Below are 26,938 nucleotides of genomic sequence, written 5' to 3'. Positions count from 1 at the left end.
AACCACGGCAATGAAATTGCCGGGGTTCCGGTGGCTGCAATGGCAACCGGAGGCTTAATACTGGCCTCCTGATCTGCCTAGCACGGAAGCCGTTCAGGACCCGCCCGTAATGGCAGGAACCGAAGCTAGCTCCGATCCCTACCATTAACCCCTTAGATGCAGCGATCAAAAACGATCGCTGCATCTTAGTGGTTGCTAGCAGATCGCCTCGCCAGCCCTGACATGCAATCAGGGCTGCCAACTGCTGCTATGGCAACAGGAGACACAATGGCCTCCTGCTCTGCCATTACGGAAGCCAATTAGTCCCCGCCGGGAGGCGAAGCCTAATCGGCTTACTGTCAGCGAATAACTGACAGATCTAATACATTGCACTACGTAAGTAGTGCAATGTATTAGAAAAAAAATAAATTAGACAGTTGGACCTTCAAGTCCCCTAGTGGGACTTGAAAAAGTATAAAAAAAGTGTAAAAAAAAAGTGAAAAAAATAAAAAGTTTGAAAACATAATAAAAGTTTAAAGTAATAAAATAAAATACAATCGCCCTGTTCCCTTATCAAGTCCTTTATTATTGGAAAAAAATAAGAAACCATACGTATTTGGCATCCCCGCGACGGTAACAGCCAGAGCTATAAAAATATTATATTATTTATTGCACGCGGTGAACAGCGTAAAAAAACCCCGTAAAAAACTATACCAGAATTTCTGTTTTTTGGTCACTTTGCCATACACATATTGGAATAAAAAGTGATCAAAGAGTCGCACGTATCCAAAAATGGTACCAATAAAAACTATAGCTCGTCTCGCAAAAAACAAGCCCTCATACAGCTCCGTCGACGAAAAGGTTAAAAAGATATGGTTCTCACAACTTGGCGACAGAAAAAATACATTATTGTTACTAAAGTCATTTTATTGTGCAAAAAGTTGTAAAACATAAAGAAGTGCTATAAATTAGTTATTGCCAGAATCGTACTGGCCCGCAGAATAAAGTTAACACAATTTATAACGCATGGTGAACGCTGTATAAAAAAGCCTAAAAAAAACCATGCCAAAACTGCGTTTTTTTGGGTTACCTGGCCTCCCAAAAAATAGGATAAAAAGTGATCAAAAAGTCACATGTACCCCAAAATGGTACCAATAATAGCTACAGCCCGTCCCGCAAAAAAACAGCCCTCATACCACGTCATCTATGAAAAAATAAAATTAGTTAAGGCTCCAATAAGTCAGGAAATAAAAAATATGCAGTTGTGCAGGTCCGTGGGGAACATTTCTTCTGTTTCAAGAGGCGATTTATCAAGGCACTAAAATTAGGGAACCAGGAAGGGTAGGGCCCAAACATAATCGCCCGTATTATACCAGGACAACACTTACCAGTAAAATTCCCCAAACTGCAAAGGTGCGGAGTGTGGACCAAAAGGGGGATAAGGAAGGACATCATATATCAGTGCGACACTGGCCTGTGTAGAAAGGATTGTTTCACAGCGTAACACACATCTATGGATTATTTTTTTGTTTTTTTACCCCATTATTATACCATCTGACTATGCCCCTGATATGCTCTGCCCAGCTTACATATGCCACCCTATTATAAACGGAAACACCAGCAATACTCAAGCAAAACTACTACCAAGCAAAATCCGCCCTCCAAAAGCCAAATGGTGCTCCCTCCCCTCTGAACCCTACAGCGTGCCCAAACAGCAGTTTCCACATATATGGCATCGCCATACCCGGGAGAACCCTTTTAACACCCTTTTTGGCGTGTGTGTCTCCAGTGGCACAAGCTGGGCACGACATATTTGCGACTGAAATGGCATATCTAGGAAAAGACCTGTGGGGTGAAAATGCTCACTACACCCCTTAATAAATGCCTTGAGGGGTGCAGTTTCCAAAATGGGGTCACTTCTCAGGGGTTTCTTTTATTATTTCACATCAGAGCCTCTGCAATTGTGAACCAATATTTTGTAAATCGCCAAATTAGGCAAAAGATTAGGGTCACATGTAGGGTGTTTCTAAAACCTGGAAACACAGCATAATAATTAGAGAGCTGTATTGTTATGGTGGCACAAGCTGGGCACCACATATTGGCATATCTATGGAAAAAAAATTGCATTTTCACTCTGCAACATCGAGTGCACACTCATTTCTACAAAACACCTGCGGGGTTAACATGCTCACTACACCCCTAGGTGAATGCATTGAGGGGTGTCGTTTCCAAAATGGGATCTCTTCTTGGGAGTTTCCACTTTTTTGGCCCCACAGGCGCCCAGAAACCAATCCAGCAAAATCTGCACTCAAAAAGTAAAATGCCGCTCCTTCCCTTCTGAGCCCTACTGTGTGCCCAAACAGCAGTTTATTACCACATATGGGGTATTGCCGTACTCTGGAGAAATGGCTTTACAAATGTTACAATTCTTTTTTCCTTTATTTTTTGAGAAAATGAAAAATTCTGAGCTAAAGCTTCTTGAAGAAAAAGGATTGTTTTTATTTTCACTGCCCAATTCTAATAAATTCTACGAAACACCTGTGGGCTCAAAATACTCACTTCTTCCCTAGATTAATTCCTCAAGGGGTGTAGTTTCCGAAATGGAGTCACTTTTTGGGCGTTTTCATTGTTTTATCCCCTCAGGTGATTTGCAAATGTGACATGGCCTCCGCAAACCATTCCTGCTAAATGTGATCTCCAAAAGCCAAATAGCGCTCTTTCCCTTCTAAGCCCTGCCGTGTTTCCAATCAGCCATTTATGACCACATGTGGGGCACTGTTTTACTCCAGACAAATTGCTTTACAAATTTTGTGGTGCTTTTTCTCCTTCAGTCCTTGTGGAAATTAGAAAGAAAAAAAAAAAATCGCTAAACCTACATTTTCTTTGAAAAAATTTGGATTTTAATTTTCACGGCCTACTTCCAATAATTTCTGTAAAAAACCTGTGGAGTCAAAATGCTCACTATACCCCTAGATAATTTCCTCAAAGGGTGTAGTTTCCAAAATGGGGTCACTTGTGGGGGGGTTTCCACTGTTTTGTCCCCTCATGGGCTTTGCAAATGTGCCATGGCCTCCGCAAACCATTCCTGCTAAATTTGAGCTCCAAAAGCCAAATGCCGCTCTTTCCATTTTAAGCCCTGCCGTGTGTCCAAACAGCCGTTTATGACCACATGTGGGGTATTGTTTTACTCGTGAGAAATTGCTTTACAAATTTTGTGGTGCTTTTTCTCCTTTAGTCCTTGTGGAAATGAGAAAAAAAAAATTGCTAAACCTACATTTTCTTTGAAAAAAAAAAAAATTTAGATTTTAATTTTCACAGCCTACTTCCAATCATTTCTGTAAAAAACCTGTGTGGTCAAAACGCTCACTATACCCCTAGAAAATTTCCTTGAGGTGTGTAGTTTCCTAAATGGGGCCACTTTTGGGGGATTTCCACTGTTTTGGCACCGCAAGAGCCCTTCAAACCGGACATGCTGCCTAAAATATATTCTAATAAAAATAAGGCCCCAAAATCCACTAGGTGCTACTTTGATTCTGAGGCCTGTGTTTCAGTCCAGTAGCACAATAGGGCCACATGTGGGAAATTTCCTAAAACTGCAGAATCTGGGCAATAAATATTGAGTTGCATTTCTCTGGTAAAACTTTCTGTGTTACACAAAAAAATTGATTAAAAATTAATTTCTGCAAAAACATATGAAATGTGTACATTTCACCTGTACTTTGCTTTAATTCCTGTGAAACGTCTAAAGGTTTAAGAAACCTTCTTAATGCGGTTTTGAATACTTTGAGGGTTGACGTTTTTTTTTAATGGGGTGACTTTTTGGGAGTTTCTAATATATAAGGCCCTAAAAGCCACTTCAAATCTGAACTGGCCCCTGTAAAAATAGCCTTTTGAAATTTTCTTGAAAATGTGAGAAATTGCTGCTAAAGTTCTAAGCCTTGTAACGTCCTAGAAAAATAAAAGTATGTTAAAAAAAAACTATGCCAATCTAAAGTTGACATATGGGGGATGTTAATGATCAAAAATTTTGTGTGGTATAACTTACAAGCAGATACATTTATAAAGAGAAAAATAAAAAAATGTCGCTAAATTTTGGTGTTTTTCACAATTAAATACGGAACGTATCGAGCAAATTTTGCCAGTAATATAAAGTCCAATGTGTCACGAGAAAACAATCTCAGAATCGCTTGGATAGGTCAAAGCATTCCTAAGGTATTACCAAATAAAGTGAAACATGTCAGATTTGAAAAATTAGGCTCTGTCAGGAAGGTCTAAAGGGGCCAAAGAGGGAAGGGGTTAAAAAGACAAATAGCACACTGACAAAAACAATGGTCGTGTGCATATAGCCTTGGGGCAAGATGAAAATTTGTTTATCTTGCCATTATTAAATACATGTTTTCTTTAGCAAAAAAAACTTCCCCCCATAGTTATGTAGGTACATGGTATGAAACATGTCTGCAGCTGATTTAAAGAATAGATTAGAAAATTGGATAAATAACAATCCCTTATTTTAAGGAATATTATTAAAAATGGTGGACAGCAGACTCAAGCTGTTTTACAACAGACTATATGTTGCTGACTTGGTCTACAAGGCAGATCCAAGGGGATTCAAACTTCTGATGGCCCTGTATGTTATTGTGAGAAGACTCCCATGACTACAGGTAAATAATACATTTTATAAACTGTATCAAAGGTGGAGCTTTACTCTAGGTATATAAACATAGATGCTAACTATATAAGCGCTGAGGAGAACATCGTGTAAAGCCATTACCTCCAGCTACATCTAAAGGTCCATTCTTTTTCTTCAGTTCAATGACAGCCTCCATGAACTCTTTGCCTCCTTTCTTCTCTAAGGCACTGCCTAAGTGGAAACAATGTATCAGTTACATATATTATATTACAATCATAAAGCATTTTTACGACACATTCATTTAACCTTGTTTGTCATGTGTGAATTAATATGGAGACAGAACAATACTGACTGGTCATTAAATAACAACAACAATACCCGAGGAAACAGAATTCAGTTCAAAGGTCTTAAGATTGGCAACAGAAAAAAAATTAACAAACTTTACACTGGATTGTTGCTTCACAACACTAAATAATATTATAAATGATAAAACCTTCAATAGAAATGATGTATTGAGAGTCTCATAGACCATCAAGTACCTGAGCCCTACATTCAAGCATCAGTTGGATACTAGACTGCCATCAATGTAATTTACTGATATATCTTAGTAGTATATAAAAATATTATAAAAGCAGAGTCCTTTTAATATCGTCAGGTTTTCAGTTTGAATATTGATATCTCATGTACCTTAAACAGTCCATGTTCATATGAAGTTAGAATCTGTACAACTGCAATGTATCTGCAGTAGACAAGGAAGTATACTTTATATAGAAGATGGGGTAAGTGGTTGTCATGATGCAAACAGTAGCCAAGGAGACCGCCTAAGATTTTTAGGGGTGGGAAATCAAACGCATCCATGTAAAAATGGCTATTTAATCCTTTTTGAAAGTCTTCAAGAGAGCTCATGAGTTCAAGTGGATTCATCAGTTAAACTTAATCCCCAGCAACCTAGAGGTGACAAGCTCCTTTCAGTGTCCCTCCTCCCCCACTTCCTGGCTCTCACACATGCTCAGTACAAGCTACAGTCTCCCTGGCTCTCACACATGCTCCGTACAAGCTGCAGTCTTCCTGGCTCTCACACACGCTCAGTAAAAGCTGCAGTCTTCCTGGCTCTCACACATGCTCAGTAAAAGCTGCAGTCTCCCTGACTTTACAGCTTCTAAGTCTATCTGCTGCTTTCTTTTACTGCAGAGCCAGGGTGACTGCAGCTTATACAGAGCATGTGTGAGAGCCAGTAAGACTGCAGCTTGTACTGACCATGTGTGAGAGCCAGGGAGACTGCAGCTTGTACTGAGCATGTTGATGAGCTAGGAAGACTGCAGCTTATACGGAGCATGTGGGAGATTTCAGCAGTAACAGTGAAGGAGGGACACGGCAGGAGCTTGTCAGCTGTAGGTGGGCGGAGATTGAGTTTACCGCATGAAAACACCAGAACTCACGTGCTCTCTCTGTCTTTAGCTGGGCTCAAAATATGCTCATTATAATATAAGGCCGGAAAACTTTCAAAAATAATTATCCAGCCATTCTGTCAAGGATTTTTAATCAGAAAAAAACTAACCAAGATCTAAAAACAATAAACTTTTCAATAAACTTACTTTAAAGAGAACCAGTCACTAGATTATAAGGCACTAAACCACCAAAATTAAGTTATACTGCTGGGGAATTGCGTCCTAATACATCCCTCTCAAAATTGTCCATTTTAGCATTTTGTCCAAAATGCATTTAGTAATATCGTGCGCTGTATGTAAATTACCAGAGAAGAGTCCTGAGGTGATTCCAGGTGTACTGGCCTTGGCTCATCTAAACACTGAGAATGTGCAGGATGTCGTTGACTTATCTCAATATTCTACATACAGCGCACGCTGTATTATAATTTATTTTTAGACAAAGTGTTAAAAACTGAAAGTTTTCAGAGGGGCATGTTTAGGATGTGATTACCCAACAGTACAGCAACATGCTAGTGGTTAAGTGTCCTAAAACCTAGTGACAGGTTCCCTTTAAGAATTCAAAACCGTTCCTCTTCTGCAGCTGTAAGGCTGAGTTCACACGGGGTGGATAAACTGCGTAAAAGCATGCAGTGTATGCGCCCTGTGCGTCGAAGAGAACTCCGGGTAAAAAAAAAACGCACCAAACTGTGGTGTCGTTTTTCGCTGCGAAAACTGCAGCACTTAGCTGGCCTGTGAGCAGGCTGGCCTCCTAGGCTGACATTGCATGCCAGGAGACCGCTGCAGCCTGTGATTGGCTGCAGCGGTTGTCATATGGGATGAAGCTTCATCCCAGGAGGACGACCCTCTGACGTCATACAGGCCGGCTTCCTGGGTTGATGGTTCATCCCATGTGACCGCCGCTACAGCCTGTGATTGGTTGCAGCGGTCACATGGGAGGAAACATCCCCCCAGGAGGCCGAAATGGAGGAAGAAACACGGACTTCTGGGTAAGTAGGTTTTATTTATTTTTTCTGAGTTGCGTTTTTTGCAGCGGAATCACTGCGAACCTGCTGCAAAAAAACTTAACAACTGCTATTTGTTGTGGGTTTTAGCTCCCCATTGAATCCAATGGAGAAAACCCGCAAAAAATTAGCAGCGTTTACACAAATACAATTGACACGCTGCGGAATGAAATTCTGCACCGCAGGTCAATTTCTGAGCGTTTTTTCCGCTCAGTACTTACGCAGCATGTGGATGAGATTTGTTTTATCTCATCCAATTTGCTGCTACTGTATTTGCTGCTTATTTTCCGCAAAAAATTCAGTTGCGGAAAAACCGCAGTATTTACGCAACGTGTGAATTGACCCTTAAGATTTGTGTTGATACTCCTATGTCACATGAACGGTCCAGTCAGTCAAAGCCCACTGTAGTGACGTCACTATGGTCGACATCATTGCAGCGCCATGATTGGCCAATCCACTTATGCGACAGGTCAGTACGCAACAGTGTAAACAGATGCGACAGGGGACATGAGCAGTGACAGTGGGGGAACTGTGAAGAATTCTAATGGTAAGTATATTAACCCCTTCGCGAAATTTCACGTACAGTTACGTCATGGGAGATGGCCTTTTTGCACATCTCCACGTAACTGTACGTGATGGAGATGAAGCTGGCTCAGGAGCTGAGCCAGCGACATCACCGCCGGGTGACAGCTGTATGTTATAGCTGGCACCCTGAGGTATCGGTCAGGAACGGAGCTAGCCTCCGATCCGACCGATTAACCCCTCACATGCTGTGTTCAATAGAGATCGCAGCATGTGAGGAGTTTATAGCCATCAGCACCCCAGCAACGTGATCGCTGGGTTGCCGGTGGCTGCAAAGGCGATCGGAGGGCTAATACTTACCTCCCGATCAGCCTGTAACGGAATCCTATGTCCCGTCGTCGGCGGGGCCCAGGAGGCTTCCGGTACCATCGGCAAGATGGCGCCGGCTCAGAAGCTGAGCCGGCGTCATCAGCAGTGGGTGTTCGCTGTATGTTACAGCGGACACCCCGATCTATCGCCAGGAACCGGAGCTAGCTCCGATTCCTGGCATTAACCCCTTAAATGCAGCGATTCAATGCAATCGCTGCATCAAAGTGGTTTGTATGCAATCGGCAGCCTTGCCATGCGATGGCAAGGCTGGCGACTGCTACTATGGCAACAGGATGCCTAGGAAGTGCAATGTATTAGAACATCAAACCTGTTGACCTGTTGAGCAGAAGTCTAGACAGAGGGGCCGCTGTGGATTTAGTGTTTTTGGACTTTGCAAAGGCATTTGACACTGTCCCCCATAGATGCCTAATGGGTAAATTAAGGACTATAGGTTTAGAAAATATAGTTTGTAATTGGATTGAGAATTGGCTCAAGGACCGTATCCAGAGAGTTGTGGTCAATGATTCCTTCTCTGAATGGTCACCGGTTATAAGTGGTGTACCCCAGGGTTCAGTGCTGGGACCACTATTATTCAACTTATTTATTAATGATATAGAGGATGGGATTAATAGCACAATTTCTAATTTTGCAGATGACACCAAGCTATGTAATATAGTTCAGACTATGGAAGATGTTCATGAATTACAGGCAGATTTAAACAAACTAAGTGTTTGGGCGTCCACTTGGCAGATGAAGTTTAATGTAGATAAATGTAAAGTTATGCATCTGGGTACCAACAACCTGCATGCATCATATGTCCTAGGGGGAGCTACACTGGCGGATTCACTTGTTGAGAAGGATCTGGGTGTACTTGTAAATCATAAACTCAATAACAGCATGCAGTGTCAATCAGCTGCTTCAAAGGCCAGCAGGATATTGTCGTGTATTAAAAGAGGCATGGACTCGCGGGACAGGGATGTAATATTACCACTTTACAAAGCATTAGTGAGGCCTCATCTAGAATATGCAGTCCAGTTCTGGGCTCCAGTTCATAGAAAGGATGCCCTGGAGTTGGAAAAAATACAAAGAAGAGCAACGAAGCGAATAAGGGGCATGGAGAATTTAAGTTATGAGGAAAGATTGAAAGAATTAAACCTATTTAGCCTTGAAAAAAGACGACTAAGGGGGGACATGATTAACTTATATAAATATATTAATGGCACATACAAAAAATATGGTGAAATCCTGTTCCTTGTAAAACCCCCTCAAAAAACAAGGGGGCACTCCCTCCGTCTGGAGAAAAAAAGGTTCAAGCTGCAGAGGCGACAAGGCTTCTTTACAGTAAGAACGGTGAATTTATGGAATAGTCTACCGCAGGAGCTGGTCACAGCAGGGACAGTAGATGGCTTTAAAAAAGGGTTAGATAATTTCCTAGAACAAAAAAATATTAGCTCCTATGTGTAGAAATTTTTCCTTCCCTTTTCCCTTCCCTTGGTTGAACTTGATGGACATGTGTCTTTTTTCAGCCGTACTAACTATGTAACTATGTAACCTTCAAGTCCCCTAGTGGAACTAAAGAAAAGTGTAAAAAAAAAAGTGTAAAAAAAGTAAAAATAAAAGTTGTAAAAAATACAATAACAGTTTCAAATAATAACACAAAACACAATCACCCTTTTTCCCTTATCAAGTCATTTATTATTGAAAAAAAACGACCTGAACTATAAAAATATTGTGTTATTTATCCCGCGCAATGAACGCGTAAAAAAATAACTAAAAAATACTGACATAATTGCTATTTTTTGGTCACTTTGTCTTCCAAAAATTGAAATAAAAAGTGATCAAAAAGTCGCATGTACCTAAAAATGGTACCTATAAAAACTATAACTCGTCTCGCTAAAAACAAGCCCTCATACAGCTCCGTCGACGAAAAATTTAAAACCGTTATGGCTCTCACAACATGGCGACAGAAAAAATCCATTCTCTTTATTTTATTGTGCAAAAAGTTGTAAAACATAAAAAGTGCTATAAATTAGGTATCACCGGAAATCGGACTGACCCGCAGAATAAAGGTAACATGTAATTTATAATGCATGGTGAACGCTGTATAAAAAGAACTAAAAAAATATGCCAGAATTGCTGTTTTTTGGTCACCTTGCCTCCCAAAAAAAAAAAGGATAAGTGATCAAAAAGTCGCATGTACCCCAAAATGGTACCAATAAAAACTACAGCTCGTTACACAAAAAAAACAGCCCTCATACCACTACGTCTATGAAAAAATAAAATTAGTCAAGGCTCCAATAAGCCAGGAAATAAAAATATGCAGTTGTGCCGGCCCGAGGGGAACGTTTCTTCTGTTTCAAGTGGCGATTTATCAAGGCCCCTAAAATTAGGGAACCAGGAAGGGGAGGGCCAAACATATCTGCTGGAAGTGAGGGCGCCCGTATTATACCAGGACAACACTTTCCCGGCAAAATTCCCCAAACTTCAAAGGTGCCGAGTGTGGACCAAAAGGGGAATAAGTAAAGACCATTTATTAGTGCGACACCGGCCTATGCAGAAAGGATTGTGTCACAGCGTAACACACATCTATGGATTATTTTATTGGTTTTTTTTACCCCATTATTATACCACCTGACTTTGCCCCTTATATACTCCGCCTGCCTTACATGTACCCCCACATTATAAACGGAAACACCAGTAAGACTCCAAACAAAACTACTACAAGCAAAATCCACGCTCCAAAAGCCAAATGGCGCTACCTCCCTTCTGAACGATACAGTGTGCCCAAACAGCAGTTTACTTCCACATATATGGCATCGCCATACCCGGGAGAACCCTTTTAACAATTTTTGGGGTGTGTGTCTCCAGTGGCACAAGCTGGGCGCCACATATTGGCATATCTATTGAAAAACCATTTTCACTCTGCAACATCGAGTGCACACCAATTTCTGCCAATCACGTGTGGGGTTAATATGCTCACTACACCCCTAGGTGATTACCTTGAGGGGTGTAGTTTCCAAAATGGGGTCACTTCTGGGGGGATCCACTGTTTTGGTCCCACAGGGACTTTGCAAATGCGACATAGCGACCAGAAACTAATCCAGCAAAATCTGTACTCCAAAAGCCAAATGGCGCTCCTTCCCTTCTGAGCCCTACTCTGTGCCCAAACAGCAGTTTATGACCACATATGTGGTATTGTCGTACACAGGAGAAGTTGCTTTACAAGTGTTGGGGTGCTTTTTTTCATTTATTTGTTGAGAATATGAAACATTTTCAGCTAAAACTACGTCTTATTGAAGAAAAAGGATTGTTTTTATTTTCACTGCCCAATTCTAATAGAATCTATGAAACACCTGTGGGGTCAAAATGCTCACTACACCCCTAGATGAATTCCTCAAGGGGTGTAGTTTCGTGAATCGAGTCACTTTTGGGGAGTTTCCACTGTACTGGTACCTTAGGAGCTTTGCAAATGTGACATGGTGCATAGAAACCAATCCAGCAAAATCTGTGCTCCAAGAGCCAAACGGCACTCCTTCTCTTCTGATCCTTGCCGTGTGCCCAAACAGCAGTTTATGACCACAAATGGGGTATTGCCGTACTCCAGAGAAGTTGCTTTACAAATGTTGGGGTTCTTTTATTCCTTTATTTGTTGAGAAAATGAAAAATGTTGAGCTAAAGCTACGTCTTATTGGAAAAAAAGGATTTTTTTGTATCTTCACTGCCCAATTCTAATAAAATCTATGAAACCCCTGTGGGTTGAAAATGCTCACTACACCCCTAGATTCTTCAAGGGGTGTAGTTTCCTAAATGGAGTCACTTTTTTGGTGTTTTCACTGTTTTGGTCCCTTAGGGGCTTTGCAAATTCGACGTGGTCTCCGCAAACCATTCCTGCTAAATTTGAGCTCCAAAAGCTAAATGGCGCTCTTTCCCTTCTAAGCTCCGCCGTGTGTCCAAACAGCCGTTTATGACCACATGCGGGGTATTGTTTTACTCGGGAGAAATTGCTTTACAAAAGTAGTGGTGCATTTTCTCCTTTTAGTCCTCGTAGAAATTAGAAAAATTAGCTAAACCTACATTTTCTATGAAAGAATGTAGATTTTCATTTTCACGCCCTACTTCCAATAATTTCTGCTAAAAACCTGCGGGGTCAAAATGCTCACTATACCCCTAGATAATTTCCTCAAGGGGTATAGTTTCAAAAATGGTGTCACTTTTGGGGGATTTCCACTGTTTTGGTGCCGCAAGAGCCTTTCAAACCAGACATGGTGCCTAAAATATTTTCTAATAAAAAGGAGGCCCCAAAATCCTCTAGGTGTTCCTTTGCTTCGGAGGCCGGTGCTTCATTCAATAAGTGCACTAGGGCCATATGTGGGGTATTTCTAAAAACTGCAGAATCTGGGCAATAGATATTGAGTTGCATTTCTCTGGTAAAACTTTCTGTGTTACAAAAAAAATAGATGAAAAATGAATTTCTGCAAAAAAAAAAAAAGAAAATTTGAACATTTCACATCTACTTTGCCTTAATTCCTGTGAAACATCTAAAGGGTTAAGAAACTTTCTAAATGCTATTTTGTATACTTTGAGGGGTGAAGTTTTTAAAATGGGGTGACTTATCGAGGGTTTCTAATATATAAGGCCCTAAAATCCACTTCACAACTGAACTGGTCCCTGTAAAAATAGCCTTTTGAAATTTTCTTGAAAATGTGAGAAATTGCTGCTAAAGTTCTAAGCCTTGTGATGTCATAGAAAAATAAAAGGATGTTCAAAAAACGATGCCAATCTAAAGTAGACATGTGGGTGATGTTAATTAGCAACAATTTTGTGTGGTATTACTATCTGTCTTACAAGCTGATACATATAAATTTAGAGAAATGCTAATTTTTGCAATTTTTCGCAAAATTTTGGTGTTTTTCACAATTAAATACTTAATGTATCAAGCAAATTTTGCCAGTAACATAAAGTCCAATGTGTCACGAGAAAACAATCTCAGAATCGCTTGGCTAGGTAAAAGCATTCCGGAGTTATTACCACATAAAGTGAAACATGTGAGATTTGAAAAAATTGGCTGTGTCCTGAAGGCCAAAATAGGCTGTGTCTTGAAGGGGTTAAGAAGTTTATTTATACATCTTGGGCAATTTTCTTTTTTTTCTTCCTATCCCCAGAAAACTCAGTCTGCAGTTATCTTATACAGGGTAACAAAGTATGAACGCTGCATCTAATATATACACCTTTATACATTTATGTTGCGGATACTATTTACATAGGCCTGTGTTAAAATGCAGCAAGCACTCAGTCCATAGCTACAGGTATGTCCATGCTTGTTGCTCTAAGGATGAACCTGCTAAAATACACTATATGGACAAAAGTATTGGGACACCTACAGGAGAATTTATGACATTCTATTCTAAATCCATAGGCCTTAATATGGAGGTGCTCCCCCCTGCAGCTAAAACAGCTTCCATTCTTCATATCTACGATTTTGGAGTGTGCCTTTGAAGATCATTCCTACATTTAGACACCGATTTTGGACGAGAGGGCCTGGCTTGCAATCCCCGTTCTAGTTTATCCCTAAGATGGGGTTGAGGTCAGGGCTCTGTGTGTGCCAGTCAAGTTCTTCCACATCAAACTCACCCAGCCATGTCTTTATGGACCTTGTGGAACATAAAAGGGTCTTCCCCAAACTGTTTCCACAAAGTTGAATTGTCCAAAATGTTTTGTTATGCTGAAACATTAAGATTTCCCTTCACTGAAACTAAGGGGCCTAGGCCAACTCCTGGAAAAACAGCCCCAGAGAATTATCCCTACTCCTCCAAACTTTACAGTTGGCACAATGTAGTCAGGCAGGTAAAGTTTTTGCGGCATTTGCCAAACCCAAACTCATCCATCAGACTGCCAGATAGAAATCCGTGATTCGTCACTCCACAGAACACGTGGTCCCTGCTCCAAAGTCCATTAGTAGCGTGCTTTACACCACTACATCTGACCAATGACATTGTGCTTGGTAAGGTAAGGCTTGCATGCAGCTGATCGGCCATGGAAATCCATGCTGTGAAGCTTCCTGCATAGTTTTTGTGCTGGTGTTAATGACAGAGGAGGTTTAACTGGTTCCCGACCGCTGGCTGTATTTTTACGGCCAGCGGTCAGGGTCCTTAAAACCCGAGCCATATACTTTTTACGGCCCGGGTTTTAACTTGCTGCCCGCGCGATCGGGCAGCTGAATGTCGGGTCTCCAGCTGTCAGTGACTGCCGGGGACCTTGAGGAGAGGATAGAAGCAGCTTGCGCTGCTTCTGTCTTCTCCGATGTCTTTTTACACAGCGCTCAATGAACACTGTGTATAGGAATAGAGACAGCAGCAGCGGCGCTGTCTCTATTCCTCCCGGTGATCATGTGACTGGTCACATGATCGCCGGGTGCCGTTAGTGACAGACTGCTGCTGGGTCTTACTAGACCCAGCACAGCCCAGTTAGTGACAATCGTCACTATGAGAGGGCTGATTTCCCCTGTAACTGGGGCTGCTGTGCAGCTCCAGTTACAGTGGAAAAACATGGTGTAAAAGAAAGAAAAAAAATATATAAAAGTTCCCCAAAGGTCTTTTTTGACCTTTGAGGGACAGGCCATAGTAATAAAAAAAAATAGTAAAGTCAAGTGCAAAAAAAAATTAAATAATAAAATACACATAAAATACCCAACCCCCAAAAAAAACGTTCCCTCCCGCCAATCATTGTTGTAACGCTAGCGCTGACCCAATTACCCTAATATAGACATGTAATATATTAAAATTTACGGTAAACAATGATGATTACAAATAAAAAGGCTATTTTAGGGTAAAACTATGTTATTACCAAAAAAAAAAAATTGCTGAAACGTAAAAAAGCTTATTTTTTTACTATTATTTTCAAACTTTATGAATAAAAATTCTAAAATAGCAAAAAAGGTTTGTATAAAAACGATAAAAAAATAAACCTGCATTGTCTACGGAAAAAACGTCGCAAAAATCACGTCGTTAGCCCAACAAATAAAAAAGTTATAGCCATTTAACTAACACGTGCTAAAAATGGCTAAACGGTGTCTGGTCCTGAAGGCGCAAAATAGCCCGGTCCTGAACTGGTTAAACTCTGTAGTTATTGAGTCAGCAGGGTATTGGCGACTTTTATGTAATATGTGTCTCAGCACTCGGCGATACCGCTCTATAACTTTACATGGTTTGCCACTTCATGGCCGAGTTGCTGTGATTCCTAAACACATCCAATTTGCAACAATACCACTCACAGTTGATTGTGGAATATCTAAGAGGGACGAAATTTCATAAACTGATTTGTTGCAACAGTGTCATCCTATTACACGACCACCCTGGAATTCAGTGAACGACTCATTCTTTCACAAATGTTTGTAAAGGCGGACTGCATGGCTAGGTGCTGGCTTTCATACAACTGAATTCAATGATTAAGAGGAGTGTCCCAATACTTTTGTTCGTATAGTGTATATATTTCCATGAAAGTAGGTTCATCCTGACAGCTGCTAGCTCGGATGAGGCTACAGGCTTGATCCTGTTACAGACCCGTGGCTCCCATTAAAGAGGCTCTGTCACCACATTGTGCAACCCCTATCTGCTATTGCAGCAGATCGGCGCTGCAATGTAGATTACAGTAACGTTTTTATTTTTAAAAAACGAGCATTTTTGGCCAAGTTATGACCATTTTCGTATTTATGCAAATGAGGCTTGCAAAAGTACAACTGGGCGTGTATTATGTGCGTACATCGGGGCGTGTTTACTACTTTTACTAGCTAGGCTTTCTGATGAGAAGTATCATCCACTTCTCTTCAGAACGCCCAGCTTCTGGCAGTGCAGCACTGTGACGTCACTCACAGGTCCTGCATCGTGTCGGCACCAGAGGCTACACTTGATTCTGCAGCAGCATCAGCGTTTGCAGGTAAGTAGCTACATCGACTTACCTGCAAACGCCGATGCTGCTGCAGAATCATCTGTAGCCTCTGGTGCCGACACGATGCAGGACCTGTGAGTGACGTCACAGTGCTGCACTGCCAGAAGCTGGGCGTTGTGAAGAGAAGTGGATGACACTTCTATACACAACGCCCAGCTAGTAAAAGTAGTGAACACGCCCCGATGTACACACATAATACACGCCCAGTTGTACTTTTACTTTTCAACACGCCCAGTTGTACTTTTGCAAGCCTCATTTGCATAAATACGAAAATGGTCATAACTTGGCCAAAAATGCTCGTTTTTTAAAAATAAAAACGTTACTGTAATCTACATTGCAGCGCCTATCTGCTGCAATAGCAGATAGGGGTTGCAAAATCTGGTGACAGAGCCTCTTTAAATAACTTTTTTATCATAGTAAGTGGATATTTCGATCTACATAAATATAATTATACTTTACTACTTAAAGAGGCTCTGTCACCAGATTTTCAAACCCCTATCTCCTATTGCAGCAGATCGGCGCTGCAATGTAGATTACAGTAACGTTTTTTTTTTAAAAAAACGAGCATTTTTGGCCAAGTTATGACCATTTTTATATTTATGCAAATGAGGCTTTCTAAAGTACAACTGGGCGTGTTTAAAGTTATGTACAAGTGGGCGTGTATTATGTGTGTTACATCTGGGCGTTTTTACTTCTTTTACTAGCTGGGCGTTGTGAATAGAAGTATCATCCACTTCTCTTCGTTACCACCCAGCTTCTGGCAGTGCACAGACACAGCGTTTTCTCGAGAGATCACGCTGTGACGTCACTTCCTGCCCCAGGTCCTGCATCGTGTCGGACGAGCGAGGACACATCGGCACCAGAGGCTACAGTTGATTCTGCAGCAGCATCGGCGTTTGCAGGTAAGTCGATGTAGCTACTTACCTGCAAACGCTGATGCTGCTGCAGAATCAACTGTAGCCTCTGGTGCCGATGTGTCCTCGCTCGTCCGACACGATGCAGGACCTGGGGAAGTGACGTCACAGCGTGATCTCTCGAGAACACGCTGTGTGTCTGTGCACTGCCAGAATCTGGGTGTTAACGAAAAGAAGTGGATGATGCTGATTCGTCAGCATCATACACTTCTAGTCACAACGCCCAGCTAGTAAAAAAAGTAAAAACGCCCAGATGTACACACACAATACACGCCCACTTGGACATAACTTTAAACACGCCCAGTTGTACTTTAGAAAGCCTCATTTGCATAAATATAAAAATGGTCATAACTTGGCCAAAAATGCTCGTTTTAAAAAAAACAAAAAAACTTTACTGTAATCTACATTGCAGCGCCGATCTGCTGCAATACGAGATAGGGGTTTGAAAATCTGGTGACAGAGCCTCTTTAAACACATAGACAACTAGAAAATTATATTCAACACTTGTCTCACTCCACAAATAAAGAAATATGCCACCTTAATGGAAATATTATACTTGTGTCGAGTTATTTTTGGACTGCCCAACCCTTCAATGTTTGTTAATTGGGGTCCATCTGCCGGAAATTGGCATGGAAAAAAGCAAACCCCCCCCCCTATAATCTTGTACCCCTTTGAGCAATCTATCACGGTCGGAGTCAATACTGTAAAACTTCCTCTATCAAATCTCCAACAACCCAGAAATCAAATTAATAAAACTTAGGAGGGTAGCTAAAGCTGAAATAAAAGTTTTATAAAATTAAGGTTGCATTCCTTATTTTTGTAAAGCAATGCAAATAAATACAATATAATAATTACCCTCCTGAGAACTCCCCTCTAATGTGACATGCTCTCTTTAATATATATTGGCATATAATATTACAGTAGGATGCAATCATGTCCTTAGTAGACGAGCTAAATCTTTTTCCCGTTATTGAAATATTTATTTGTCCGAGAATCAAACTACACAGAGGTTGTATTTAGCCTCTTACCTTGGAGACACATACGTCTGTATAGGAACTGTATATACAAAACAGCAGGATGTGTTTTGCTTCAGTTGCTTTAATATTTTATTTCAGATGTATTGGAACAATAGTATAATGGTTGCAAACGTGTACATTTAACCTTTAAAAATCCATTAATTAATTCATCCTGCTCAGATTATGGCAAGTGTAAAATGAGCAGGAGCAGACCCCAATGTGCCGGGCTATTTAGGAATGTTTAGATAAAGAATGAATGGACGTGGTGCTCCTTGGTATTTTATTAGCAGATGATGTGCTGACGTATGTGCCTTATATAACAGCTGCAGGGATTTCCATCATAGTTCAATATACATTCCTCTCTCCTGAGAATACCCATATTATCACACCATTCAAGAAACAGCTCTCAAGGTCACGGTGACATTGAAAGGTAGTATGTATTGGGAAAGGTAGACACCTGCTCTTTTTGAGTTCTCAGCTTTTGCATTCTGAAAGCTACAAGGTGACTTATTTTTAATTAAAGCAGCCGTTATTTTACATTAGCAATCTTAAATAGTGGTAGTGACTAATCAAAAAAAAATCAAAAAAATACCAACGTGAGAATTAATAGGAGTTTCACAATCATTAAGCATAATACATAATAAACTAAATTATTAAAAGGACAGATGTGTATGGAGAAGAAAGACTATATATGAAATTTATTTTTGTTACATTTTGTTACACAGATCGATGGATGAATGCGGACTATACAGTAGTTGTGCTGTTAGCGGTTGTGTGTTTTTACATCTAAGAGGGTTCTGGCAACATGCCCTATTAGGGGAAATTGATTTCATATAGGTTTTTTTTTTCTTGAAACCCCTTTATTAGCCAGAGTAGAAATCTTCAGCAAAGAGTGGCTCTCGCTCTGGAATACTCAGCGCGTCCATGTATTATATGGTTGCCCAATTGCTTGCTCTAATGCCACATTTCTCCTATAGTTTTCCTAGAAGCATAGGAAAGCAAGACCTGTGGTGATAAGTTGATTTCTAGCAAGTCCCCATTTAGAGGAGTAGTCCAGATACGACAAATCCTTTTAAAGGTTTTTTTTTTGTTTTTAGGTAAATAAAGTTTAATTATTGTATAAAAGTTCTGCAAATTTTTAACATACTTTGTATATAAATTGCTCAGGGTTTTCCATATCTCTGCTTGATGTCAGCGTATAAAAAGATTCTTGTTTATATTCACAGGCTACAACGCATGTCCTGATTATGTCACACAGGAGTTCTGCTCTTGAGAGAGTTCTAGCCCACATTCACATATAACACATTTGTACAGTACTATGCAACTGCATGGAGGTTTAGAAACACACATTAACATGCCGCAAAAAAAACAAAAAACTTGGGTGTATTCAGCGTATGGTGCAGATTTTGAAATAATTCTGTATTATGCTGAGGATTCATTGCCATTGTATTGAATTGGGTGAAAGCCGCGTCAAATTCTGTATCTATGTGAATATAACAAGGATATCCATATATTTTTTTTCAATTGGAGTAAGTTGCAGTAGATCGGAGTAGGATTTACATCCTTTTCAATCAATTTCGATTTGTTTTAAAAACATGATTTTTTTTCTCTTTATTACAAAAAACGATGGCGCTAAATATATATATAAATCTTGATGTGAACACAGCCGTACAGTTGTCCTGTGGCATTATCAGGACAGGCTCTCAGCCTCTCAATGTGAATAATGAATATTTTTACATACTGGCAGTAAGCAAAGATCTTGATATGGCAGGGAAGTAGGAATTGAGACACAAAGTACATAAAAAGTTGCTTACATGCATTAAAACTTACTTAAAGAGGCCTATAGAAGGAGATGGGCGCTATAATGTAGGTGACAGTAATGCTTTTTATTTAATAAAACTATCTATTTTTACCACTTTATTAGCGATTTTAGATTTATGCTAATGAGCGTATTTTTACTTTAGACCAAGTGGGCGTTGTACAGAGGAGTGTATGACGCTGACCAATCAGCGTCCTGCACTCCTTTCCATTCATTTACTCAGCGCATAGGGATCCTGCTAGATCCTTATGTTTGACAGCTGTTGCGCGAATCACGCTCGTCCCACGGAAGTGCTTCCGTGTGGCATGCGTGATTTTCACGAACCCATCTACTTCAATGGGTGCGTGATGCGCGAACAACGCACAAATATAGGACATGTCGTGAGTTTTTCGCAGCGGGCTCACGCTGCGTAAAAATCACGCAACTGTCTGCACGGCCCCATAGACTAATATAGGTCCGTGCGACGCGCGTGAAAATCACGCGCGTTGCACGGACATATATCACGTTCGTGTAAATAAGCCCTTACACATTAACAATACTGAAGTGTTTAGACAGTGAATAGACATTCCACGGAATGTCTATTCACAATCTCTGCTCTTCGTTACGGTGTCTGTGGTAGTTACAGCAGAGGAAGCGTGATCTCGCGAGATCTCGTTGAAAATGACAGGTTACAACTAGATCACGCTTCCTCTGCTGTAACTACAACAGACACAGTAACGAAATGCAGAGATTGTGAATAGACATTCCGTGGAATGTTTATTCACTGTCTAAACACTTCAGTATTGTTAATGTGTTAGTAGAAGACATCACATAAGGATCTAGAAGGATCCCTATGCGCTGAGTAAATGAATGGAGAGCAGTGCATGAGGCTGATTGGTCAGCGTCATACACTCCTCTGTACAACGCCCACTTGATCTAAAGTAAAAATACGCCCACTTGGGCATTAAGCAACTCATTAGCATAAATCTAAAATCGCTAATAAAGTGGTGAAAACAGATCTTTTATTAAATAAAAAGCATTACTGTCACCTACATTATAGCGCCGATCTCCTTATATAGGAGATAGGGCACTTATAATGTGGTAACAGAGCCCCTTTAAACTAAACTTAAATTCCTTTAGAAATTTACCCCTAGAAATATTGATTGTAGGGGAGAATATCTCTGTATACATTGAGTTCAATGGAGCTGTAAAAGTTGCGTACACAGATCTGCTGTGTGCATGAGCCCTAAGACAGAACTTTCCATATAGAGGTCAGGGCTACGGTAGGGAACAAGTTAAATTTTCAGAGAAGCTATGAAAGCAAAAACAGTGGAGGTCAAGACGGCACAGTTCAAGCCAAATCCCCATCACCCTAATCAAAAACACGGTGGTACTTTGTGTTGGTAAAAGTTGTGGGAAACGGGAAAACCGTCAAACTGCAATCAAATGCAAATTGTTCATCATCGAGACAATTATAAAAGGAAAATTAACCAATAATTTTTGTGTATATATTTGGGCTCTGCATGCCACCACATTGGATTTGAAATGAAACAACTGAGATGCAATTGAAGTGCAGACTTCCAGGTTTAATTTAAGGGGTTACAAAAAAATATCCTGTGAAACTTTTAGGAATTGCAACCATTTTTGTACAGAGCCTCCTCATTTTAGGGGCTCAAAAGTAATTGGACAGACTAACATTACCATAAATAAAATGTTTTTTTTTTAATACTTTGTAGAGAATCATTTGCCGGCAATGACTGCCTGAAGTCTGGAACCCATGGACATCACCAAACACTGGGTTTCCTCCTTTGTGATGCTTTGCCAGGCCTTTACTGCAGCCGTCTTCAGTTGTTGCTTGTTTGTGGGTCTTTCTGCCTTAAGTTTTGTCTTAAGCAAGTGAAATGCAGCTCGATCGGGTTGAGATCTGGTGATTGACTTGGCCATTGCAGAATATTCCACTTCTTTGCCTTAAAAAAACTCCTGGATTGCTTTCGCAGTATGTTTTGGGTCATTGTCCATCTGTACGGTGAAGCGACGTCCAATCAACCTTGCCGCATTTGGTTGAATCTGAGCAGAAAGTATATCCCTGAACACTTCAGAATTCATCCGGCTGCTTCTGTCCTTAGTCACATCATCAATAAACACTAGTGACCCAGTGCCTTTGGCAGCCATGCATGTCCATGCTATCACACTGCCGCCACCATGTTTTACAGAGGATGTGGTGTGCTTTGGGTTATGAGCCGTTCCAAGCCTTCTCCATGCTTTCTTCCTTCCATCATTCTGGTACAGGTTGATCTTAGTTTCATCTGTTCAAAGAATGCCGTTCCAGAACTGGGCTTGCTTCTTGATATTGTTTGGCAAAGTCTAATCTGGCCTATTTTTGAGACTGATTAATGGTTTGCACCTTGTGATGAACCCTCTGTATTTGCGCTCATGAAGTCTTCTCTTTATGGTAGACTTAGATACTGATACACCTACTTCCAGGAGAATGTTCTTCACTTGTGTAGATGTTGTGAAGGGGTTTTTCTTCATAATGGAAAGGATTCTGCGATCATCCACCACTGTTGTCTTCTGTAGATGTCCAGGCCTTTTGGAGTTCACGAGATCACCAGTGCGCTCTTTTTTTTTCTTCCAAGAATGTACCAATCTGTTGATTTGGCCTCTCCTAACATTTGTGCCATCTCTCTGATGGATTTCTTCATCTTTTTCAGCCTTTCGATGGTCTGTTTCACTTGCATTGAGAACTCCTTTGACCTCATGTTGTGGGTTCACAGCAGCAGCTTCCAAATGTCACACCTGGAATCAGCTACAGACCTTTTACCTGCTTAATTGATGACGGATTAACGAGGGAATAGCCCACGCAGCCCATTAAATAGCTTTTGAGATAATTGTCCAATTACCCTTGGTCCCTTGAAAAAGAGGCAGCTACATATTAAGTAGATGTAATTTCTAAACCCGTCCTCAAATTAGGACGTGAATACCCTCACATTAAAGCGGAGAGTCTGCCCATATTGATTATATAACTGCATATTCATGCATATTGGTAAACAGCTAACAGTAAAAAACCTGTGTCACTGTCCAAATAACTCTGGGCCTAACTGTATGTGTGTATATATATATATATATATATAAAGAAATTGCAACACCAAGAAGGGCAAGCTGTAAGGTTATGCAAATCCAGGAAGCAGCATGTGTCGCTAAGATCTGCGAATGATCAGACTTTCAAGCACCTAGCTCCAATCTGTGGCATGCGGGTGGGGCACAAAAGCCAGATTGAAAGCAAAGATTTTTAGCCACATGAGACCTCAAAAATCAGATCGAGTGGTGTGTAATGCCTCGTGTTCGTCGACGTGCCAGTTATCGCCACTTGTCGCAAACGTAGAGGGACAGAATCCCTGAACTGAGAGACCTTGGTTTACCACTCCGGCAGATCACTACACGCCTAGGCCGAGATGTCAACACTGCTTAACGCTGCGTGTCATGGAGGTTGGGAGAACAATGAACGGGAATTACAGCAAGAGGTGCGCGGAGGCAAACCTCTACACGGACGGATCGTCTGATTGGAAGAATGATGCGTAGTGATCCATTCTGTACTGCAAGTGAAATTGGACTTCACATCCAAAGCCTAGGGCGGCAACCAGTGTCGACACAACAGGACAACACCAGGCCGCATTTTGTTGCTCGTGCTACTGTGAGCAGCCTGCGTGGCCTAAGCGTGCTACCATGGCCTGCAGCGTCTATGGATTTGTCTCCTATCAAGCACACCTGGGACGTCTTGATGATTTGCATGTCCAAGTGCATTCAGTGTGGCATAACATTCCTCAGACAAACATTAATAACCTCATTGATAGCATGCCAAGGCGTGTAAGTGTGTGTATTTCTGTGCGTGGTGCTCATACTCTATACTGAATAAAGCAAGATGTTTGGAGTATTTTGTTTCCATTTTTTTATCATTTGCATATCATTAACTTGTCCATCGATCCTGTCATTTCCACAATTCCAAAACTTTTCCTTCTTGGTGTTGCAATTTCAATGTTGAGGAGTGTATATATATATATATATGTTATAGCCATTTTGTAAACAGAAACAATAGCCCTGCGATCTTTTTAGGTCATATTATGGCAAGTTAATCAATGCAATACAAATTTGGTTATTTTGAAAAATGAGTACGATTTTGCTCCTATGTAACCATGCATACATATATGAAACTCTGCATCACTAAACTTTTCATTACCTACTTCACCACCGGTGTAGATGTCAGAGCCTGTCGGATGAACGACAGCATCACTTTCGAGGGTGGCAATGTCAGCCTTTACAACTTGCAACTATAATAGGCAAACACATGTACGTCAACCATGTGGGGTAAGGAACACAAAAGGACATATAGTATGATTTTACCTCTTGCCTGGTCGTCCTACCTTAAAAGCTCTGGGAAAAAGACAGTCATCCAGTTGTAGTTCAGAAATAAACAGGAGCAGATCTAGGGTCATGGCGGCCATTGAGGTCTCTTATTAATATTCACATTAACATGTACATAGCGGTCTGGATGATTCATGTTTGGATTTTTATTTAGAAGAATAGATACTGATTGGTTCTCAAGAAAGGAAAGCTGGTTGTAGGCGAAGATATTTTAACCACACGTTTTTAACCTTTAGTCTGCTAGAGGGGCAGTCACTGAATAAAAGCAATGTACTGGTCAATGGTACAAAATGTCTTTCTTGAATTACTATTTTATTTAAATGTTTACTATTGTAATTATTTTATCTATATCACCGTACAATGGACATATGCATTTTTCTTAAAGAGGTTGTCCAGTTTCAGCAAATGTTTTTTTTTTGTATAATTAAGTTATACAATTTTCCATTCTACTTTCTCGGTTAATTCCTCACAGTTTTCAAGATCCCTGCTTGTTGTTATTCAGTAGGAACATTCATTGTTCACTTCCAGTGGATAAAATTCTGTCCATGCTCATGTGATAGACAAACAGGTACTGGGGTCGCTAGAAGACAGCTCTGATATACATACTGTAACGATCCCAGCACCTGTGTGATCATCACATGACCATGGACAGAATTGCATCCACTAAGAGTAAACAATGAATGTGCCTACTGAATAACAAGCAGAGATTTAGAAAAATGTGAGGAATGTATACAGAAAGTATATTGGAAAATTGTAAAGCTTTTAATTATACAAAAAATATCCTTTAATTTGCTGAAACCGGACAACTCCTTTATAGAGGACCGGTCATCTCTCCTGACGTGTCTGTTTTAGTAAATACTTGCATTCTCCATAAGAAAAAAAACGCTGAAGAATCTTTTCTTTGAGCTCTACGTTTTGCAATCGTCTGTTATTCCTCCTACAAATGTATGAATAAATTGACAACTCTGTGTTACCATTCCCCTTGTCAAAGTGGCGTGTCCCCGAAAACACTGAAGATCAAGAAATACATTATGAACTAAAAGTACTCTGACACTGTTCATTCAGTGACACTGTTCATTCAGTAATGACCGTTTCAGTATAAGGACAACCCATATTCACAAAAGGATGGTAAAGCCCTGCTGTTAATTATTCATTAATTTCCAAGAACAACAACAGAGGAATGGGTAAATGTAGCATTCTGTGAAAATTTGCTGCAGCATTCTGTGAAAATTTGCTGCAGCATTCTGTGAAAATTTGCTGCAGCATTCTGTGAAAATTTGCTGCAGCATTGTTATTTCTTGGGGAATACAAATATTTACTAATACAGACGAGTTAGGTCAGCCAACTGGTCCTCTTAAATCCATACATATAGGCTATGTTCACACGGAGTATTTTGCCGAATTTCTTGACGCGGAAACCGCGTCGGAAACTCGGCAAAAACGGCCCGAAAATGCCTCCCATTGATTTCAATGGGAGGCGTCGGCGTCTTTTTCCCGCGAGCAGTAAAACTGCCTCGCGGGAAAAAGAAGCGACATGCCCTATCTTCGGGCGCTTCCGCCTCTGACCTCCCATTGACTTCAATGGGAGGCAGAGAAAGCGTATTTCGCAGTGTTTTATGCCCGCGGCGCTCAATGGCCGCGGGCGAAAAACTCCACCAAAATCGGCGTGCAGGGAGAGGAAAATCTGCCTCAAACTTCCAAACGGAATTTTGAGGCAGATATTCCTCCTGCAAAATACTCCGTGTGAACATAGCCTAATAGAGAAACACACTGATTCTGCAGACTACATGAGTAAATAGCTGCACTAGGAATCAATAATACATGTGAGGGCCTCTTATGATTTATCGAATTTCTATGTGCTCGCTCTAGACCTTAGGAAAATATCAGTAAAATGCTTTGATTTTTTCAAAAGGCAGGCAAAAAAATGTAAATCTAATCTCCAAACCACCAAAACCTCATTTATTATAGTTTCCTGTGATTCAGGGCACTCCTGACTGGCTTCCTCTGTAGGGTGACACCCTCAATGGAAGTTTTTCTTTATAAAGCGGACTGGAAAAATCATTAGACCAAGTTATGAGTGTGTCATGCACTGGAGAAAGCAAAAGACCAAGACTGCCGTATCATTGGATTCTTTTTTTTTTCTTCTGGGTAGGGGGGGGAGGGGGGGCGTGACTAAAAAAAAAAAAAGAGATGCTCCTTTGGTATTGTGGACATCTCTGTCTTTTAATGTCTCCTTGGCTGCATGCTGGATCTGGAATTAGTCAGAGCAGATCTTCTAGATGATATTCCAATGAAGATGCAGCCAAGGTGTTTGGGGCCTTCACTTCTGCAGGCCTGTGTTGTATAGACATTGGGCATTTCAGAAAAAGTAAGCATTTGGGAAACATATCTCATTGTAAAATCCAGTACTATTGATTGATGTAATGTTATCTATGTGTGACTGGCCCCTTTAAACAGAGTAATGTAGTTGTAAACTACAATATTAAAAACATTAAACTACAGCCAGCTCCATTACTTTATTAAAAACCAAGAGAAAGAAAGAAATGCGTTATCAGCCCGCAAAAGATATTTCTCAATGTTACTCATAACAAGACAAAAAATGTCCAGACCTGGTCAATAGAGGATTCTGATATTAATGAGGTCATCAAGTTTTCTAAATCACAAACCTTAAATAACATGATAATATTCCTTAAACCTGACCAATAAAGTAGGACATAATGGTTTATCAAGGACTCAGTATTCTCCGAGTTAAAGGGAATGTCTCTTGTATTTAATTTTGGTTTTATTAATTCTATAGAAGAGAAATAATGTATCTGTTATTATTTTCAAATGCTGTAACTATTTAGTTTTTATTTTTAAAAACTTTTCTGGGGGAAGCCATATTAGGCTCTGTTCACAT

The 26,938-nt window shown here is 40.5% G+C and overlaps 1 protein-coding gene across 4 annotated transcripts in view; it reads right to left on the bottom strand.

Moving 5' to 3' along the window:
* Nucleotides 1-26,938, bottom strand: part of MACROH2A1 (macroH2A.1 histone) — a 66,558-nt gene that overhangs the window by 19,527 nt on the left and 20,093 nt on the right. For 3 of the 4 annotated variants that reach the window (XM_075856313.1, XM_075856315.1, XM_075856317.1), the window contains one exon: nucleotides 4,751-4,840. In XM_075856313.1, the coding sequence (XP_075712428.1) occupies nucleotides 4,751-4,840 (90 nt within the window). Of the gene's footprint in view, nucleotides 1-4,750; nucleotides 4,841-23,855; nucleotides 23,947-26,938 lie in introns of all 4 variants that reach the window. The other variant, XM_075856314.1, reaches the window with a different exon arrangement.

This window comes from Rhinoderma darwinii, chromosome 3 (genome assembly GCF_050947455.1).
Source record: "Rhinoderma darwinii isolate aRhiDar2 chromosome 3, aRhiDar2.hap1, whole genome shotgun sequence".
Classification (NCBI taxonomy): Eukaryota; Metazoa; Chordata; class Amphibia; order Anura; family Rhinodermatidae; genus Rhinoderma; species Rhinoderma darwinii.
The sequence above is the reverse complement of the archived record's forward strand: the minus strand, read 5'-3'. Positions and strand labels throughout refer to the sequence as shown.